The sequence below is a fragment of the Sceloporus undulatus genome, chromosome 3 (assembly GCF_019175285.1).
Source record: "Sceloporus undulatus isolate JIND9_A2432 ecotype Alabama chromosome 3, SceUnd_v1.1, whole genome shotgun sequence".
Lineage (NCBI taxonomy): Eukaryota > Metazoa > Chordata > Lepidosauria > Squamata > Phrynosomatidae > Sceloporus > Sceloporus undulatus.
The window spans coordinates 141,460,650-141,481,539 of NC_056524.1; the positions used below are offsets into that span (position 1 = coordinate 141,460,650).

The following is a 20,890-nucleotide window of genomic DNA, read 5'->3' on the forward strand; positions in this document are numbered from 1 at the left end:
GGCAGATAATAATAATCATAATCATAATATAATGATAATATGATTTATTTATATTCCACCTATTCCCAGGGGAATCAGCATTACATTCACTACAACTCTGAGGAAAAACTGAAGGGGACAACGCCCCTTTTGTCCCCCCCCAGACACTGAAAAGGCTTCTCTGGGCCCCTCAGGAGGAAGACGACATCGTAGAATCATAAAGCTGGAAGAGCCCACAAGGGCCATCCAGTCCAACCCCATTCTGCCATGCAGGAACTCTCAATCAAAGCATCCCCTGTGACAGATGGCCATCCAGCCCCAGTTTAAACACCTCCAAGGAAGGAGACTCCACTACACTCTGAGGGAGTGTGTTCCACTATCAGACAGCCCAGCCCCTGTCTGAGGTGGAAAAGGGCCTCGGGGGACAAAATGCCCCCCTCAAGTGTTCGTTGTTGTGTGCCTCCAACTCCTTTCCGACCCTCTTTTCTTGGCAGGTTTCTCCAGAAGGGGTTTGGCACTGTCGTCTTTTGAGGCTGAGAGAGTGTGACTTGCCCAAGCTTCTCTCTCACACACACATCCAGAGCATTTACATGACTGAACAGGGATTCAAACCCAGAGTCATCAGTCCAAAACACACTGCAGGAATAGAATTCAAAGATATAGCCGTGTAGAATCAGTATGTAGAGAGATCTTGTAGCACCTTTGAGACTCACTGGAAGAAAGAAGTTGGCAGCATGAACTTTCCTAGGCAAAAGTCTACTTCCTCAAATGCAGTTGGAGATCAATAATAATGTAGAGAGATCTTGTAGCACCTTTGAGACCAACTGAAAGAAAGAAATTGGCAGCATGAGTTTTCGTAGGCTTCAGTCTTCTTCCTCAGATACATCTAGGCTGAAGCCTACGAAACCTCATGCTACCAATTTCTTTCTTTCAGTTGGTCTCAAAGGTGCAACAAGATCTCTCTACGTACTGCAGAAATAATTACAGTACTGTAATTCATATACTGAGTCAAAGGTACCATACTTTGGCTCCCTCTTCCAAGATCAGCTCCCTGTGTTTCCACAAATGCATTCAGCTCAATACAGGTGTACGTTAGTTAATGAAGTATAGATGGGTTTCTCAGCATCGCCATATATACTTGACTATAAGTGGACCTCATGTATAAGTTGAGGGCAGGTTTTGGGGCCAAAATCATGGATTTTGATATGACATGGATAAGTCGAGGGTAAAACTTAGGGGCATGTAACAAAGGATCGTAAGGATGAAGTGGGAAAACAATGCCAAAGAACTTACAAAAATCCAACAGATATAACTGTGCACGCTAAAAGCTGGATAGATGAGAAAATAGAGGATTGGCTCTTCCAGGACAGACTACACACTTGACTTTCACCATGGGATGACTCCTTTTTAAATAAGGGTTAAAGTATAGTACATATATTGACCTGTAGATAAGTCAACTCAGCATTTTGGGGTCAATTTTTTGATGAAAATTTCTAAACGTATACATGAGTATATACATTATTTCTTTAACAGAAGCATTGGTACTAGAGGCAGAAATAAAATAAAAAGAATAGGGGCTGTGGAATATTCTTCCACAAAAAGAATAGCTCAGTGAGGTCCAAAACACACTGTAGAAACAATCCACTTTGAGACCGTTTTAACTGCCCTGGCTGATTACTAAGGAATTGTGGGAATTGTAGTTTATTGTGGCGCCAGAGCTCTCTGACAGAGAATACTAAATATCTCACAAAACTACAAGTCCCACAATTCCCTAGCATTGAATCAAGGCAGTTAAAGCAGTCTCAAATTGGGTTATTTCTGCAATGATAATGCAATGGGTGGGGACCAATCTCTTTAGGAAGAGGGAAAACTATTATTTTATTTATTTAGAGTATTTTTACCCTGCTCTTCAGCTTCAAAGGCTCTCAGAGTGGCTTATGAGTGGTTAATTAAGACATTATCAGACAAGGGAAATTGGAAGTATAATCCAATGGCAATCCGAACACAATCATGGGGTTTAACGTTAATGTGTGATAGACTACCACACACAATTTCGGGCAATGGGAAGTCAGTCCGAACGCAATCAAGAGGTTTAACGTTAATGTGTGATAGACTACCACACACAATTTCAGGCAATGGGAAGTCAGTCCGAACGCAATCAAGGGGTTTAACGTTAATGTGTGATAGACTACCACACACAATTTCGGGCAATGGGAAGTCAGTCCGAACGCAATCATGGGGTTTCACGTTATTGCATGAGAGATGATCACATGCAATTTCGGCCAATGGGAAGCTATTTTTGGGCAATGAGAAGCCAGTTCAAACACAATTCGAATTCACGTAAATTCGCTGAACTAGAGAATTCATGTGAATCTGTTCTGGTCCCACTTTCTTTTCATTCGAAATTAAGATAAATTCCTCCCATGTGATAAACTGATTAGACGGTTCCCTATCCTCAGGCTTACATTCTAAAAAGACATGACACAAAAGGAGAAGGGAATGGTGGTGGGGAAGGGGATCAGGTCCAGCAGTTCTCTCCTTCTGAAGCCTGAACCATGGCAGATGGACTGGAGGGAGGGCTCTGCTTTTTAGGCCCACAAACTGTAAGCCCCCAAATCCACCACAAGCCCCACGGAGAGGGAACATAGCCAAATATCATCCTTTTCTCCAAAGAGACTGCCAGTAGCCTGTGCTTTTAGCACACCGCCTTACACATACATTCAGTCAATGTGAAGTCAAGGGTTTTCACAGTCAGAATCCATATTTTGCTGGGGGGGGGAGGTTCAGGCTATGTGATGGTGTTCTGGAACAGTTTATTCCTGATGTTTTGCCAGCAGCTGTGAACCTTCAACTTCACATTGGACATCTCTATAGGGAGAAACTGTTCCAAGACACCTGGAGCTCTGAAGATAGCAGCCACAGGTTCAGGCGATGTCAGGAATAAACTTCTGGAACACGGCCACATAGATAGCCTGAAAAACCAACAAAAACTATGGATTCTGGCCGTGAAAGCCTTTGACTTCATATCAAACTACTTTACTCTGTCTTGTGTTATCCAAATGTTTGGGCTCAGCTCCTGTGCCTTTAGGACATTGCCTTACACATAGATTCAGTCAGCCAAGCTTTTCCCATCCTGACATCTAGATACTTCAAAATGTTTCAGCAAAAAGCTTCAGCAAAAATGGAAAACCTTTAGGGCCAGTAACAAAGGTTAAGTTGCTCAAGTCCTCTCAGTTTTTGCCCACCTGCCTGAATTTGCTCTCTTAATATACAGTTGGCTCTCCACATTTGCAGCTTTGATTTTTGCAGATTTGATTATTTGCAGTTTTGGTTAATAGGTTCTCTCCATGAATGTCCAGCACAACTCTGCCAAAAGTTGACCATACAGTTGTCCTGGAAGATCTGGAGATCCATAGGCCATCATGCCTTTCCACTCCTCCAATCCTCTCTTCTTTCAGGAACTGTGCCTTAGATCTCCTACTAGTGGCTGCTTCTGGGAACGCAGAAGGCAAAATACCAAAAACTTTCAGAATTTTCCAAACATCATTGCTTATTTTACTTTATTTATTCATTTATATGCCCCCCCCCCAAAAAAAAAATTGGGACACAAAGTGGCATACAAATTAAAACAGTGCAATTAAAAACATATAAAAGTGGACATTAAAATAGAATTAAGCTAGTATAATATTAAAATATCACTAATTAAAAGGAAAAATGCAATCAAAAGGTAACTAGCACTGAAAACAGTACATTACAACAAAAAGCCTCATGGCACCTTAAAGACAGTGATTTATTACAGCATTTCCATTGCAAGCAGCTAAATTCTCTGCCACAAGGCACTATCTGGATGATGGCTTCCACTGTTTATTGTTGCAATAAAAGTACAGAGATTCAAACGATACTCCAGAAAGTAACAATTTTACACTGAGATAACCCAAGTTAAAAAGAGAGAAGTTGTTCCAATTAAGGCAGCTTTTGGTATAGGAGGGAATGTATGGAGAGGCATCTAAAACAGCCTGGTTTGCCTTGCAGGATTTTTCTTTGGATGTCACAAAAAACAGGCCTTTTTATTTCATTAGCCAACCCATTTGCCAAATGACTATTTCCTTTGCAAAACAACAGTTTAGCCTACTAACACAATAGCCAAAGTCTAATTGCCAGAACAGAAATTATCCTGTATTCAGACAACACTATTGATGATGTTATGTTCAGCAGAGGGAGCACAGGAAGCTGATATTACACAAGTGGCCCAAACCCAAAGTTAGGATCAGAGCAAATGTCGGTAGCCAATATGTCTATGTAGCCCTCGCATAATTCATTGGGAAGCATAAAGGTTTCTACACATGCTAGGTTGCTAAAAGACTCTGCATGCTGACTGTTCTTCACATGTTAAATCTTACCAGTTGGCATTACTCTACAACATGGCTCTCAGAAAGAAGGATGCCATATTTAGAACCAGTCAATTCACCACCATAGCCTTACTCATACTAGCTACTCCTCTGACATGATACACATTGGAGGACTGAGAATTGGGCATTTGAACCAGTGTCAGTCAGATACTGTGGGTCCTTCCCTTTCTCGTGTCAACAACCCACCATAACCAAGCATGGCCAGAACTTGAAAATAGTTTGGAGTAATACAACTTCAGGAAAAGAGATTCCACCTCGACATTAGGACTTCCTGACAGTAAGAGCTCTTTGACAGTGAAACACACTCCCTTGGAGTGTAGTGGAGTCTCCTTCTTTGGAGGTCTTTAAACAGAGGCTGGATGGCTATCTGTCAGGATGCTTTGACTGAGAGTTCCTGCATGGCAGGAGGTTGGACTGGATGGCCCTTGTGGGTCTCTTCCAACTCTATGATTCTATGATTCTAATTGGAAAAGTATGAATAATACAATCAGCAGTAACTATATTTTTGTAACAAGTGTGTAAACAAGCATTATTTCAACAGTTAAGTAACAAAAGTAAAGGCACTTTCTTGGTCAATGAGTAATGCTTTCTAGATACTTTCACCAGTTCCTTTTAAAGGGCATTTTAAGAACATATTGCTTAGAATTATATGCCATTCTCTTCTCAATCCCTAAAAACCAGCACACAGAATGCAGTGGAAACAGGTTACATCTGAGAAAGAAATTACTTTTTGAAAAGGTACCTTTCCAACTGGTGACCATGACATGCTTGTCCTTATGAAAGTTGATAAGTCATGGCTTTATCGCAGAGCATGCGCTTCTTCCTCCTCCTCCTGGTCTCTACTGTTGATTCAGATAAATCACCCTGTCTCTTACCACCCAATCCCTTGAGCTTCCGTGATAGTCAGAGTCTAAGTAACCACAACATTAAAACAAGGAAAGGCCTGTTCATTTAAGCATGCTGCCTATATAATTCAGTTGGCTATATTTCAGAGGAAGGAACAGGCAAAACCACCCCTGAGTATTATTGGCCTAAATAAATCCTATGAAATTCATGGAGTCACTGTAAGTTGAAAGACAACTTGAAGGCACAGTGTGGATTTAAATGACTGTGTACAACTGAGTGTTATTACACCATTCCATGGGCCTGTATATATGGTGTCTTTAGGTTCTTTTTAATGATTCTAATGTCTTAGGGCCTATTTTTTTTTTCTAGAAGAGAGCATGTAGAAAGAGAGATGTATTTTAATCTCCTGTAAGTGTGTCAGGTCTGGAGTGCCTTGTTTCAGTCTGCTATTAAGTGCAAATATACTGTGATCAGAAACATAGGGCTCGAACAGATAGGCCAATATAAAGCTGCTTCAGGTCACTTTGGAGGTATGCTGTTTAAATGCTGCATGTGTCCTAAGAGGCCGGAAGCCATGCCAAAGCCATGTTCCAATCCTAAAGACTGGAGTGCAGTTTTGGCACAGCTTTTGGCCTCTTAAGATGCATCTATCATTTAAACAGCATACTGTACCTCCAAAGTTACCCGAAGCAGCTTTATTTTGTCCTGTCTGTTCAGGCCCATAGGCTGACTATACGTTTTTGTAGGGCATCAAAAGGAAGTGATTGCTTACTCTCAGGCTTTCATCTTGCTCCTTTTAGCATGTAGAGCCATCATATAAACTAGGCAGCCTGAGGGTGCATGCTGTAGAAGGCTCTCTAGTTACCAGTTTATGATGTCCTCCCATTCATCCCACTTCACCCATTTTATCATGACTTGAATTCCATAGCTGCTTTGAATCCCATTTTGGGAGAAAAGCAAGATCCCTAAAAAAGTAAATAAATAGGTGGCTGAACGTCCTATCTCTGTTACAGCTTTTCCCTGTCTTAGTCCTCTTTCCTCATGTGCCTTCTGCCAGAGACAAGCATTAGTTTTGTATCTATTCTCCCCAATAGCCTTACCCCCTTGATAGCATTCCCTGAGCTGTGCTTGGCTGGCACTAGCCAGACCTGCCCACCTTCTCCTGTCATATGACCCTCATTCAGAAGTCATTGCTTTTTTGCGGCCTGCATAGCAAGCTCAAGGAGATCTAGCACCTTAACATGAACAAAATATTGTATTTATTACCATATATATATATATATATATATAATCCTGACAAGTGACAAAAGCAATGATGTAATGAGGGACATATGACAGGAGAAGTTGGGCACATCTGGCATGCTGGATAAAAGAAGGACGACACCAAAGGTAGAATGAAGATGCTTCACAGTTATCTATGATTTTGCAATTAATATATCATATACCTATAATTTTGCAATTAATATAGTATATCATATATCAATACTTATCTATAATTTTGCAATATATCTGTTGAAGCATCTTCATTCTACCTTTGCTGTTGTCCTTCTTTTATCCAGCATTAACACCATTACATCACTGCTTTTGTCACTTGTCAAGATTATTGTAAGCCACCTTCGAGCTTGTGCCAGGAGGAAGGCAGGATATATACTGAAGAAATAAATATCAGATAAAGCCAGTGGTATCAGAGAGGGAAGGATGGGTTTCTGAATGCTAGGATCATGCCCACGCTCTCTGAAATTAGTTGTGGCAAAGCATATATGTTATTTTCACAAGGTTACAGGTTCAAGTACTGTACTAGTATCTCTCATTGAAATAAAATGACAACTAAAGATAAGACCCATTCCTGGCACCTTACAAAGATGCTGGTTATTATAGTTAAAAAGAATAGATTAATTATTTGAATCAGGTTAAGGCAACTTTGAATGTTCACATAAGGTCAATGAAATCTTATGAAGTAAACTTCTCCCAGCCTGATTCATGGTAATCTGTACTCCTTTTTGAAGGAATTTCCTATGCAGACTTTTTGGTAAGGAACATACCAGTTCTTTGAAGCAATCTTAAAGGTTGTTTTTTCTGGTTCCAGTTATGTCCACCACAGCCAGTGCAAGTCATGAGTACATCAATGCAGGGGAGGGAGAACACTTCTCTTTGACATGAGAGGGATGGCCTACCCTGGCCCTCTGAAAGATATGTAACAAGATACAAAGATAAAAGAGACCAAGTGATTCTTTCTTTCTTTTCCACTGCCAGACCTTGTCTGCTTCATCTGGACTGAGTTACAAGGTGTAGAATAGCTGAAAAGCATGTTTAAATTATTATGTTTCTTTTCCTCCTTGACTCATGCATGCTCAAGTTACAGCTTTCTGTTTGTTTAAAACTGGTCAGGTAGGGAACTATCAAAGATCCTGATATAGCATGATGTATGCATACTATTTTTTACTATGTTAAGCAGTTAAAACCACAGTAATTAGACCTCACAGCCATAACTCAGTGCACACTGTTCTGAAATCACATCTTCCTGAACGTAGCAAAATTTGTTTTCAACCAAGCATGTATTAGACTACGTTGGCTGCCCAAGACTGGGAAGCTACATACATATCTATAATGTATCCAGGTTTTGCCAGGATACGGAGTTGAGACTGCTATGGTCACTTTAGTGGATTATCCCCATCTTATCATGTACAGGGGGTGCGTATCCCTGTTGGTGCTCTTGGGCCTCTTGGCAGCGTTTGATACCATTGACCATGGTGTCTTTCTGGAATATCTGGAGGGGTTGGAAATTGGAGACACTGTGTTCTGGTCCTTTCTCTCAGGCAGGTTCCAGGAGGTGAGCTTGGGGACAGCTGCTCCTCAAAAAAGGAGCATATCACAAGATGCCATTCTATCCCCAATACTATTCAACATCTACATGAAACTGCTGGGAGAGATAATCCAGCGACATGGGGTGGGATACGATCAGTATGTTGATGACACCCAAATATACTTTTCCATGCCTTTAAAAACAGCTTCAGCTAAAGATAGTGTGTCTCCTCTGAAAGCTTGGAAGAGATAATGGTTTGAGATGAAGGAAAACAAATTGAAACTACATCTAGAGAAGACAGAGGTGCTTATTATCAAGGGTCCTAATCTGGGGCTGGAGGTGTATCAAACAGTTCTAGATGAGGTTACCCCCCACCCCCCGTGACATCTGCAAATTTGATAAGTATGCTCCCAATTCTGTCATCCAAATCATTGATAAAGATGTTGAATAGCACTGGGCCCAGGACAGAGCCCTGTGGGACCCCACTGGTCACTTCTCTCCAGGATGAAAAGGAGCCATTGTTGAGCACCCTTTGGGTTCGGCCAGTCAACAGTTCTATGCACTTCAAAATTTTACTGTAATCTATAAAGATTTTTCTGAAGATTCTTCTGAAATTCCCAGGTGATCATGGACAGGCTTAAATGTATACATTATCTGCAGAAGCACCACTTTCATATGGATTAGATATCCCATATCCTTCCCATCCCACTCCACCCCTATGCTCTCTCTTTTTTGCCATGGCTCTTTCTGTTTTCTCTACCCCAGTGCACATGAAGGTGCCTAGAGGCTCTGTAGAAAAATGTGTATTCCAGCTCTTCATCCAGTTTTTTGTTTCTCAAGTTAGAGAAGGTCAGGCATCTAGTGGACCCAGCTAGTACTGCAGGATATAGGGAGATTTTAATTAACTAAAATTAAACAATACATAAATAAAAAACAGACATACCCTTGGATGGGTTTCCCCAGAGTCCCTTTAGAATCCATGGCAAGTTTCAGGTGTCTGAGTTTTGCAGTCTGGACAGTTAAACACTAATATATACTCATGTATAAGTCTAGAAATTTATGTTAAAAATTGACCCAAAAAACCGGAGTTGACCTATCCATGGGTCAATGTAAGTATTTTAACTCTCTCTCTCTCTATATATATATATATATACACACACACACACACACACACATATACAGTATATGGTAAAAGACAAGAGTTTAATCTGCCCTGGAAGCACTGATCGACCTCTACTCTTTCATCCATCCATTCACCTATCCATCCTTTAGCACAAATAGTTACACCTGCTGGAATTTTGTTAAGTTCTTTGGCATTGTTTTCCTTTGTTTCATTCTTTAGATCCTTTATTACATGCCCCTAAGTTTTATCCTCGACGTATCCACGGGTCCTATCAAAATGCATAATTTTGGCCCCAAAACCTGCCCTCAACTTATATATGAGGTCAACTTATAGTCGAGTATATACGGTACCTTTTTCCTTACATGGAATTTAAAAATTAAATCACTGTCACTAGCAACAGTTTTGCTTTGCCTTGTTTTCTTTTGCCCAGCTAAAATGACATAGAAACCCGTTCAAGTTATGACTCAGGCTATTTCCAAAGTCCTCAGGATGACATTCATTTATACACAACACAAACATAATTGACAATGCACTAACTTTAAAAAAAGATCTTTAACATAAAATTTAAAAATCAGCTACAGTTTAAAAATTGTTTGGGCCTGAAAACTCACCCTGTGATCCCATTTAATTTGTATTTTTTAACAGTGACCAGACACTATAGTCTGCTGCTATTGTCTCTCAGCTGCCCATCCCCTTGTTTTACAAAAACAAATAGGTAAACTCTGCTTAGTAAGCAGTAGAGTGCTCCTCTAAGCATGATAGGCTTTTGCTTCCTGTAGAGAATCAGAGATGCCCCACAATATGCACCCAGGCTACTTTCCAAAGCCTGAGCATGAAATCAAGGATTTAGTGGCTGTAGCTCATACACAGTTTTGTTTCTACAGAGTCTGATTTGATGAGAATTACTCCTGAAATGTTTTGAAGTGATCATGAACCCAACGGCTTAGCAATCACAATTAATCCAAGAGACCACCCTGTAGCAGCCTGGCACCAAAACCAGCTGAAAGGCTGTCGAAGGTGAGAGGAGAACTGGCAGGTTCAGAAGCTGATTTCAGCAACTGTACAGAACAGCATATAAGCACCAAGCACTCTCATCATTTATCTGCACTAGCACACACTCACTTTGTATATCTTCCCAGCTAAGTTGTGGGTGGCACGCTGCTGAGTCTCTCTCCATAACAGAAGCTGGGCAAGTAAGAATGGTATCCAGTTTCCTCTGTGCATATGAAAATGATAATCAGAATGTCACCAAGCGAAGTCCACTGGAGGTGAAGGCAGATGAGGATTTCTCTCTCAAACTCAATATGCCCTTTCTTCCACTGAAACCATCTTCAGAATGCCATGTTAATCTACACTGCTGAACAAAGTATTCAAAAAATATTAAAGGGAAGGGATATTCAGAACTCTAAAAATGGTTAACTCTTCTCCCATAGGTCAGATGCAAACTAAAAACATATTTCTTGGTTTGCCAAACTCTGGGACTTTAACCAGATTTCAGCATAAATCTATCCAAGCATGATATCCAGGATGAGCTGGTTCTTGTAATGCTACCATGGTTTATTGTTACACAAATGTTTTTTGATGTCCTCAGATTGACCTTGATCATGGTGACCATGTGGATGAGACACCTCCAAGCCCCCTTATCCTCCACTGCTCTGCTTAGGTCTTGTAGATTCAGGCCCGTGACCTTCCTGTTTGAGTCTATCCATATGGCATACAGTCTTCCTCTCTTTCTGCTGCCTTCTACCTTTCCTAGCATGATTGTCTTTTCCAGTAATTTATGCCTTCCCATGTTGTGGCCAAAGTACAACAATCTCCATTAATAGTCCAGCAATAAACCTTAAACTTGCCTACTTCTCTTACCATCTCCGAGTGCTAAGGCTGGTTCTAGATTTTGAGGGGTTCTGGATGTTCTTGGTGAAATACCCAGTACATGTTCCCACGTGTTGCAGATGCAAACTTACCTTTCCGTCTTGCTTTCATACACAAACCTATTCAGTGACAGTGTTCTAATATTCATTGCTTGGGTTATTACAGAGCCTCAGCTTGCCACCAGACAAGCTAAGTCATGACTTGAATGAGTCCGTCATCAGTCTCTTCTCAAGGGTATGGGAAGGCTGACAGCTACAGGAATGCTGCCGCTGTTGCCAGGTACCAACAGCCTCTACATTTAGCTTCCGGGCTCAATACAAAGTGTTGGTTATCACCTATAAAGCCCTACATGGCTTGGGCCCGTGTTACTTGAGGGAACGCCTCTCCCCATACAATCCACCCCGCACTCTCAGAACTACAGGGAAATGCTTACTTGAATATCTTAAGATGAGATTGGCATCAACTTGCCAAAAAGCATTTTCATCTGCAGCTCCCACATACTGGTCCAAGCTCCCGGAGGAGAGAAGGCTTAGTTCCTCCTTAGATGCCTTTAAGAAAGCCTTAAAGACCCATTGTTTCCGGTCAGCATATCCTTCTGACTCTGTGTAGAAATTATTCCTTGTCGAAAGATGCTATTTATGACTGACAGATGTTATTAATGTTCTTATACGTGATTTTAAGGAAGCTTGTTTAATTACATATGTACTCGCGGTTTTACTTACTTTTTGATATAATGTGCAATTGTATTTGATGTTATGTGTATTTGATGGTCTTGTGAACCACTTTGATCACTACGGAAAAGCGGTATACAAATTAAGTTTTTATTTATTATTATTATTACATACCTTGCTAGGATATATATTTCCCTAACATATACACATAAGCCACCTTGAGTCCCATGCTGAGAAAAAGGTGGCATATAAAACAAATGGCAAAGTATGTTAGATGTTTATGCCAGTCCTGTCTGGTACAGTCACAGGGAGAAGACTGGAACTAGTATGCATGCTAGATCAAAGTAACCAATTTTGTTGTTGTCTGCCTTCAAATTCTTTCTGCTTTATGGCAACCCTGTGTATAACAAAATCCGTGTATGCTCAAATCCCATTAAATATAATGACATAGCAAAATGGTGTCCCTTCTAAAAAATGGAAAATCAAGGTTTGATATTTGAAATTTATACTTTTTTTGAACATTTTCAAATTGTGAATGCTTGAATCCGTGTCTAAAACCCTGTGTATAAGAAGGGCTAACTGTATAATTTTAATTTTGATAGTTCTTTATGTCGCAACTGTTACCATTACATTCAGTGATGTATGGAAATTACGATTTATGAGTAACTATGGCCCGTTACAGATGGGCCTAAAAGTGCGCGCTCCGCGCATGCTAGGATTAGAAAGGGGCGTCCTTTCTGATTAGAAAGGGTTAGAAAGGGGCGTTCCACACAGCCGCCGCCATTACGACATCACGACTGCGTCGCCTCCAAACGAGGCGGCGTGGACTTGACGTCCTTGCGCCGCACGAGGGCGCTTAGAGCGCCCTTTACATGGCACAAGAAGGAGCTCAGAAACATAGCTCCTTCCTGGCTTTGCGTTGCTGGGCGCAGCCTTCAGATGGCCGCGCCCAGTGACGCAGAGGAGAAAGGGGCCAAGCGGCCCCTTTCTCCTCCTCCCCGCCACCGTGGGGTGTCCTTGGGGCTTGAAGCCCCAAGGACACCCCTTTCCAGGCTGCGGGGAAGCGGCCTTTTGCCGCTTCCCCGCGGCCTGGAAAGCGGCGGATCGGGGCCTTAGCGGCTGCCGTTCTAGCCACTGAGGCCCCGATCCGGCTGGGGGGGGCAGGTGCAGGCCACCGCTTTTCGGCGGTCTGTAACCCGCCATTAGTACGAAAAACATCACTAAGGATTCTCTGTAGTGCGATATCAGAGGAGATCAGTGTGTGTGTGTGTGTGTGACACCATGAGTTATTGCACTGGGTGACATCAACCCTAGTGACACCACTGGCTCCAGTGTCAGGCAACTAATCTTCCAGTTTATGTTAAGGGAAGGTACAATGGGATTCCCTATATACACTGCAGTAATGCATCTGTATTCTGGGTTGGTGGAAGACTTAGTTTATTACTGTATATATTTGACTCTGTGTCGACCTCATATATAAGTCAAGGCCAGGTTTTGGGACCAAAATTATGGATTTTGATATGACCCATGGGCATCTAACAAATGATGTAAAGGACAAATCAAAGGATAACAATGCCAAAATTCCACCAGGCATAACTGTTTGTGCTCATACTAAAAGCTGAATGGATGAGAAAATAGTGGGAGGGTTCAGTGATTCCAGGGCAGATGGCTCTCTTGCCTTTCACCAGGGGATGGCTCTTTTTTAAATTAAAGTTAAAGTACAGTACTGACATTGAACCATGGATAAGTCGACCTAAATTTTTGATCTACATTTCTAGACTTATACATGAGTATATACAGTATTTACTATGCTGTTCATTATAAACTACCCCCAGAAATGGTTTCCTGGGAGATCTTTCAGGTTAAAGAGCTGGTTGGGTATTGCTTGATGTCATTTGTGACCTGCTAGCAGATCACACTAAATCTTTTACAATCAAGGTCACCACCTTCACAGCTCAAGAGCGACAGCAAATTGCTAAAGACGTCAGCACTGGACGGCAATGTTGTCTTAGCTGCCATTGGCAATGATGGCCCATAGTGATGTAATATTTTATTATTCTTTGGTTTTGTTCCTTTACTTGCTGTCTTTCAAATTAGCCCTTTGTCACACACAAGTAAGTGTTCTGTTGCCATCCATTTGTTTCAGCAAGCTTATTGTATTAACATTGTGTTTTATAATGGAGATTGTGCCACTGACAAATAAAACTGATTATCATCAGCTCCACTGGGATGAATTGCATTAAGTGCTTTTGAGGTTAGCTCTCTCAATAGCTGATCCTGCCCTACAGCCACCTGATTTCTGAAAACAATAAAGGATCCATATTACTGAAGTACTTTTCTATCTATAAAATCTGGAGGACTTCAGAAAGATGTGAAAACTCTTAAAAGCCGTGTGAAATATAAACCCAAAAAAGAAAACAAATACAACTTTAAAATAATTTCAGATAACTCCCTCTTTGAGTTTATATACATTTTGGCTATCACTTGGGATAGACCCATTTAATAAATTCTTGTATCGTAAATCAAAATTCACTTTGGAGGTCTTTAAAGGGAGTTTGTATGGTCATGTTCTTGGAGTGCTTTAGTTGTATATCCCAGCATAGCAGGGATTTGGACTAGATGATCCTTTCAGTCCCTTCCAACTCTTATGATTCTACCCAGCCTATTTGAGCTGGGACTAACTCGATTTTAAAAATAAGTTCAAAAGCATGTCTATCCAAATATTTTAAGTACTTAAACTTCAGTTCCACAAATATAAGGCGATCCAAGTTCAGGTTCCCAAACAGGGATTAAATTTGTGAGTGGCCTTAGACCATTCATTCTCTTTTAGCTTGCATAACCTTACAGGGTTGTTGTGAAGATAAAGTGTCAGAAAGAAAGTGCACTACCTTCAACTCACTGGAGGAAAGCTGGAAATATTTTTTAGAACACATAAATTTTCTTCTAAGTATTTTTCCCCATAAAGCAATTTAAAGGGTACAGTATATCAGTGCAGTAATAATTGTCTGTCTAAATGGGGAGTTAAAACGTACTACAGACTCAGTTAAAAATTATACACCCATGTACCTAATTACTTCTAACATCAGCCTATAAATGCAAATGGCTACTGGAATCTATTTTATTTAATGATTAGAGCACAATAGTTTAGTTAAGGCAACACGTTATGAGGACAGCTTGGAAGTAGGTGGTAATCTTTGCAAATTGATGGTCCTCCAGTGTCTTAAACTAGACAATGCATACAGATTCCCCATCTATCCCTCTAAACTACTGTACTATAATCATGAAGGGAAAAGGATCTTACCTGTGAGACGTTCATTTCCAGTAGGTAAGAACCAAACATCCTGGAACTTGGGTTGCACTTCCCATTTCACTCCTAGCAGTCAAGAGAAAATGAAGAGGGTGCTTTCCCCATAACCATATAACCCCCTCACCATTTAGTCACTTTTACAGCTCAGTAACATAGAGCTCTGGGGAAAAAATGATAAGGTAGGCTGGAATTAGGTACTGTGAGAGCCATGTTAAGGGGCCCAAGAAAGGAAGGAGGGGGTCTGGGGATCACCCTGTGGGGAGCCCTAGGCTATATCTTTGGATCAGAACAGCTATGGCCCTGGTATCCCGATCCATCTAGGTCTGTCCTGCCAGCACTTCATGGGTAGATACAATGTTCCATCCTTATCTACAGGAAACGAACATCTCACAGGTAAGACCCAGCATTCCATTTTCCAGTAGATATGGACGGAATATCCTGGAACTTGAAACTTACCAAAGCTATCCTAAGAAGGGTGGGTATGCTAGCAAGGCAAGCAGTCTTTTAGGGCTGGAAAACCTATTGCTGTACCCTTCTTCTGAATGCAACCTCCGCCAGTTTCAAGGCATCCACCCTGTAGTGTCTAACAAAGGTAAATGGAGATTTCCAGGTGGCTGTCCTGCAGATCTCAGTCAGCGGGGCACTTGTTAACCAGGGTCCTATAGTTGCTGCGCTTCTGGTGAAATGGGCTACAAACAATGATGATAATAACTGGAGCATTCAAGGTCTTGTAACATGCTACTACACATTCAGCCTTCCTTATCCACAGATTTTTTATCAACGGATTCAAGCATCCATGGCTTGAACATATTTTTAAAAAAGTATACATTCCAAATAGCAAACCTTGATTTTTCCATTTTATATAAGGAATACCATTTGCTCTGCCATTATATATAATGGGACTTGAGCATCCACGGATTTTGTTATCCATGGGCGATCTTGGAACCAGACCCCAGTGGATAACAGGGGCCCACTGTATGTAGGTCTTTATCCACCTGCTCAGGGTGGATGTGGAGACCTTTCTTCCCATGGATTGAAGTTGAAATGAGACAAACATAGCCTCAGATGATTGGAAGGGGCTGGTTCTCTCTAGATAGATCTAACAGTCCTCTGCATATCCAGAGTGTACCATATCCTTTCAGTTCCTTGGTCGGATGGGGACAAAGTGAGAAGAAGATCACCTCCTGTGATCTGTGGAAGATAGATTCGACCTTGGGGATGAAGACTGGGTCTATCCGTAGTATCAGAGTCTCACCTGATTGTGCATCATGTTACCCAAGATACAGTCCCCAGATACCCCACATCAATTTATACCAAATTAATATAAAAAAAGAAGGTAGTCAAAAGGGGGTACCCCAATACAGGAAAGCAGCCATACTATATTAGGAAATCCTGATGGATCAGCATGGGGAAAGCCAAGGCACTTAGCTATGATGGATCACTCAGGATCAGAATTTGTACAATCCCTTCACCATAGAGTGTGATGGTGGGTGTTGGATCTGGTGATTGCTTGCATACTATAGACAAAGGGAGCTTTGTTCAGGGAATGAAACTTTTTTGAGGACATTCACAATGATTGTCCAATCATTCTCACCTCTCATTCCATTCTTCTCCCCTGGGAAAGTAATTTAACTCCTGGATAAACCATTTAACTCCTGAAACACTGCCCCAGGATCCACTTCTTGCTATAAATATGCATGCCTAAACAATAGCAATTCGGTCTAGTTTGAAACTAGACAGAACCTCTCTTCTATTTTGACTGAACACCTCAGTAGCTGGCCACCCCACATATTGCAGGTGACAACTGAGATATCTTCATTCCAGTAACCCCACAATAGAGCTATGCTTCCGCTTGCAACCTGCAACTTGCTATCTTTTACTGCCTTTGCATCATTAACTCTTGTGTGAGTGTGTGAGACAGTATGCTTAGCGTGTATCTTGATCCTCTTTTTATAAATACAGTAAACTAATTTTGGAACCCGCTTCTGGAGTTCTTTGAGTTCAGAACTGGTATACAAAAGCTTAAGATCTAGGCTTTATGTTACCAAAGCCCTCTTGCTATTTCCTATTAAGCTTAATCAATTTCCCCATTTAATGCAACTTGAGGGTGCCCTCTCAGGACCCCCTGCAATTTAGAGACTTTACGAGCCAAGGTTATGGCTGAGTAGCAGCGCTTTCCAGATGAGATGTTTTAGGGAAGCCTCCCCTAGGGACTCAAAGGGAACCACCACTGTCAGAGCTTTGAGTACTGTGCTTAGGTCCTAAGAAGGAAAGTGGTGGGCTGTAGGCAGGGCTAAAGTTGGTTAGGCCCTTTAGGAAAACTTGGATCAGCTGTCACCTTTACTATTCACCTGTGAGGTAGTACAGAGGCAATGGCTGTTTTGATGGAGATCGAGAATCTGGCTGCAATGGTGTCTTGGTGTGGAAAGAGCCACTGCCATGGAGTCATGCCCAAGGGAGGTATTCTGTCATTGCAATCATCAGTCTCTGTAAATGTGCCCCATAGTGTTAGACTCAAAGTTGGATTCCACCTGATGCTGTCTATGGCTTTGGCAATTGTACTGATGCATTCCTGGGGTAGAGAGACTGTCCCTGACCATGTATTGGTCAGTGTACCCAAATGCTGGGACTGCTGTGATGGTACTAGTGAGCTCTTTGCATGATTCATCAAGATGCCGTGCTGTTCAATGAGTTGAGGACCTGGCCTACATCCTGTAGTCCCTGTTGTTTGGACGTTGAGTATATCAGCAGATCATCTAGGTAGGGCTAAATATGAAGATGCATCCTCCTCCAATGCACTATCAGAGCCACCATGACCTTGGTGAACACCTGAGAAGCTGATATTAGGCCAAATGGCAGCACCTTCTATTAGAAATGTTCCTTATAGGCAAATCGTAGGAACCCACAGTCCACTGGATGGACTCGGATGTGAAGAGAAACATCCTGTGGATCGAGAGGAGATGAAATCACCAGATTGAAGGGCCTTCAGGATGTTTCAGTGTTTCCATGCAGCTCCTCCTTTTCCTCATGAAGCAGTTTATTTCACAGAAGTTCAAGATGACTCAAGAGCTGTTCTTCTTGGGAAGAGAATGGAGTAGCATCTCTTCCTCCTCTGAGATGGAGAGACCTTTCTATTGCTTGTCTGATGCTATAGCCACCAGTAGGTGGTGGTGTTGGTGGCATGTTGGACCCAGGAGAAGCGATGAAGTATTGGCATGATCTTAATGTGAACTCTATCCTCTATCTGTGCTGGTCTATGACTGTAATAAAAATGAAATAAAATGAACTATCCTGTATCTTTGGCAGCAACAGAGGAAATTTCTCTCCCCGGCTGCTGCCATAAATTTCCCTCCACTGAGCTGCTGCCCTCCATAGAGGCCTGTCTCATCCCCACTGCTGCTGGGGGGAAGGAGTTCAGCCGGGAGATGATCCATTGGCTGATGCAGCAGCTTCTTCCTTTTGCCTTGACATTAAACCTGAAACTCCACTTAAACTTTAAACTTGCTCTTGCAGGGTGTGAAAGGAAGAGGTAGGAAGAGGTCGGGTGAGGAAGGGTTGAAAAGGGGATGGTGAAGTGAAAAGTCAAAAGAAAGATGGAAGAGATAGGCCTTTTCATGGGGGTCCTGTGCTCCTAATACCAGCAAATGTGGAGGGACCATTGTAAATGTATTGACTCTATACAACTACCTTGGCAAAAATGATACCATGCATCCTAGAAGATATTTGCAAGTATTTTGAGTTGCATTTTTATGTGCTAACCATTGTTTTAAAATATGAAAGTTTTAAAGATGTGCAAATACATGGAGATGTGCAATATTTGAAATTGTATTCCTGCTCTTTGGGTCTGACTATGCAGTGGATTGAAGAACCAGTTCCGTTTGTTTTCAAGAGGGCCACTTCTCTTCTGTATTAACATGTAAAAAAAAAAATCACATGCATTCAGTTCACAAATGTGACCAATAGTACAACAGCTATGCCAAAATAAATAAATAAATAAATAAATAAATAAGACCATGTCAGCCTATGTGGCAAATAGTACTATTCATGTGAACAACTGTCCATTCCATTTCTTTGTTCTCTATTGCTTGCCAGTGTATTTTGAAAGCTTGGCTGAATAGCAGGGGGCCTGCCTTCTCATGGCTGCATCTTCAAGGGACTGACTGTGCCATGGGCTGCCTTAATTGGAATGAAAATCACATGTCAAGGTCAAGCCAAGTCAAACCGAAAATGAGTCATGGCAATTACAGGCAGTTTCCATGTATTATTAAAAATCCAATTTGAAGTTTGTCTTTTAAAGGCTGAAGGGACAATTTATGTAGAAAATATTTTACCAAGTGTTAAGCTATTCCAATTGTAGGCTATAAACCAGAGCGTGAGACAGGCAGAGGCTATTTTTGGTACTAAAAACTTAACAGTCTAAGCAGTTAAATAATATGCACTACTGGTCTCTGATGGCAAACTCTCTCTTAAATTCCTTGACATGTCCAGTTATGGAGACAGAGTCCCAGATATTGCTAAACTGGGTATATGAGCAAGTGACATTCTCTACTCAGCCATGGAAATGCACTGGATAAGTCACATACTCTCAGCTTTAGAAGAAGCCAATGGCAAATCTCCATTGAATACCGGCAAATCTTACCAAGAAAGCACCGTAGGTCAGTCAATTTGAAAGCATAAAAACAACCACCATATCCCTCACCATTGCCAATACTGTCTTGGACTGATGGGAGCTGCAGGTAAACAATATCTGAAGGACTAGACATTTACATATAGGAACTAGCATGGTTTAAAGTCTAGTTTTCAAGGTTTTATTTTTATTCCTACTCCTACTAATTTTTAGTATTAGTGCTGATTGCAAATGATTCAGAAAATTACACTAGACATGACTGAATGTAGCATTTGCCTATAAAGTGGGCAGGTGGGCTAGGGTTTAATTTTAATGTTACATGAGCTGCAGCGGAAAGGAGGATGCAACCCTTCGTTGCCTCAGATTTTGCTACAATTTGCCTCTCTATCCTCCCTTCTTGGCTTGGCTATGATACTAGCAGTGAACAAGACTGAAAATGCCTAAGGCAATGGACTTAGGATGGAACAGTAGGGAAATGTTCAGCTTCCCCTTACTGTAAGCCTCCCTGTAAGTTCTTTGGTTATAGGGCAAAATATAAACATTTTAATAAAATATTAAATAAATCAATTCTGTCTCTTTTTTTTGACACAATGAATGTTACTGTTATAATTTCTTTCATTTGTTAGAAAATTTGAATAAACTTTATTCAATAATATAATTTTAATCCAATTTCTATTCAAATTATGAGATGCAAAAATAAAATCATCAAAAAATATTGTAAAATCAAAACAGTAGCAAAATGGATGCCAACTTTCCATCAGGGAAGCTGTAGTCTAGACAAACTCTTATGATACCACGTGCAATCTGGTTATTTTCAACATAATCCTAAAGTGGACCGCCAGCCTTCCAATTATTCCAAAGGGTTAGTTCTCTTCACTATAGATTTCAGCAGTTTCCCAAATTTCCTCATCAGGAGCATGAGAAACTGGTAATATCTGGGACACAGTTGCTTCCTTGCTTTGATCTCCAGGTAATCCATTCTGTCCTGTTAACTGGTTGGGCAAACTATGAGAGCTGTTAGTTTCACTAGGCCTGTCTGCCAATAGCTCTTGCACAGCTTGAGAAGTCTGTCCAGTCTCTAAATGTGCTGTTAATTCAGTCTGCAAATGGAGTCCAAAGATATCATTTCGAAGGATATAGCGAATACATTGAAGAATTACATTTCTTTCATGCCGTATGTCCTTTGCTAACAGCTAGGAGGAAAGGAAGAGAAAGTATGAGAAACATTTGTGCTGACATTCGGAGAACTATAG

At 41.2% G+C, this 20,890-nt stretch overlaps 2 protein-coding genes across 3 annotated transcripts in view; both read right to left on the reverse strand.

The window, feature by feature from the left end:
• The window catches only part of LOC121927230 (TSC22 domain family protein 1-like), a 114,240-nt gene that overhangs the window by 91,349 nt on the left and 2,001 nt on the right, over positions 1 to 20,890 (reverse strand). The gene's annotated exons all lie outside the window — the stretch shown is intronic.
• Positions 20,247 to 20,890, reverse strand: part of NUFIP1 (nuclear FMR1 interacting protein 1) — a 22,351-nt gene continuing 21,707 nt past the window's right edge. Inside the window, exon 8 of the mRNA XM_042460896.1 lies at positions 20,247 to 20,830. Coding sequence (XP_042316830.1) covers positions 20,501 to 20,830 — 330 coding nt within the window. The 3' untranslated portion in view covers positions 20,247 to 20,500. The remainder of the gene's footprint in view (positions 20,831 to 20,890) is intronic.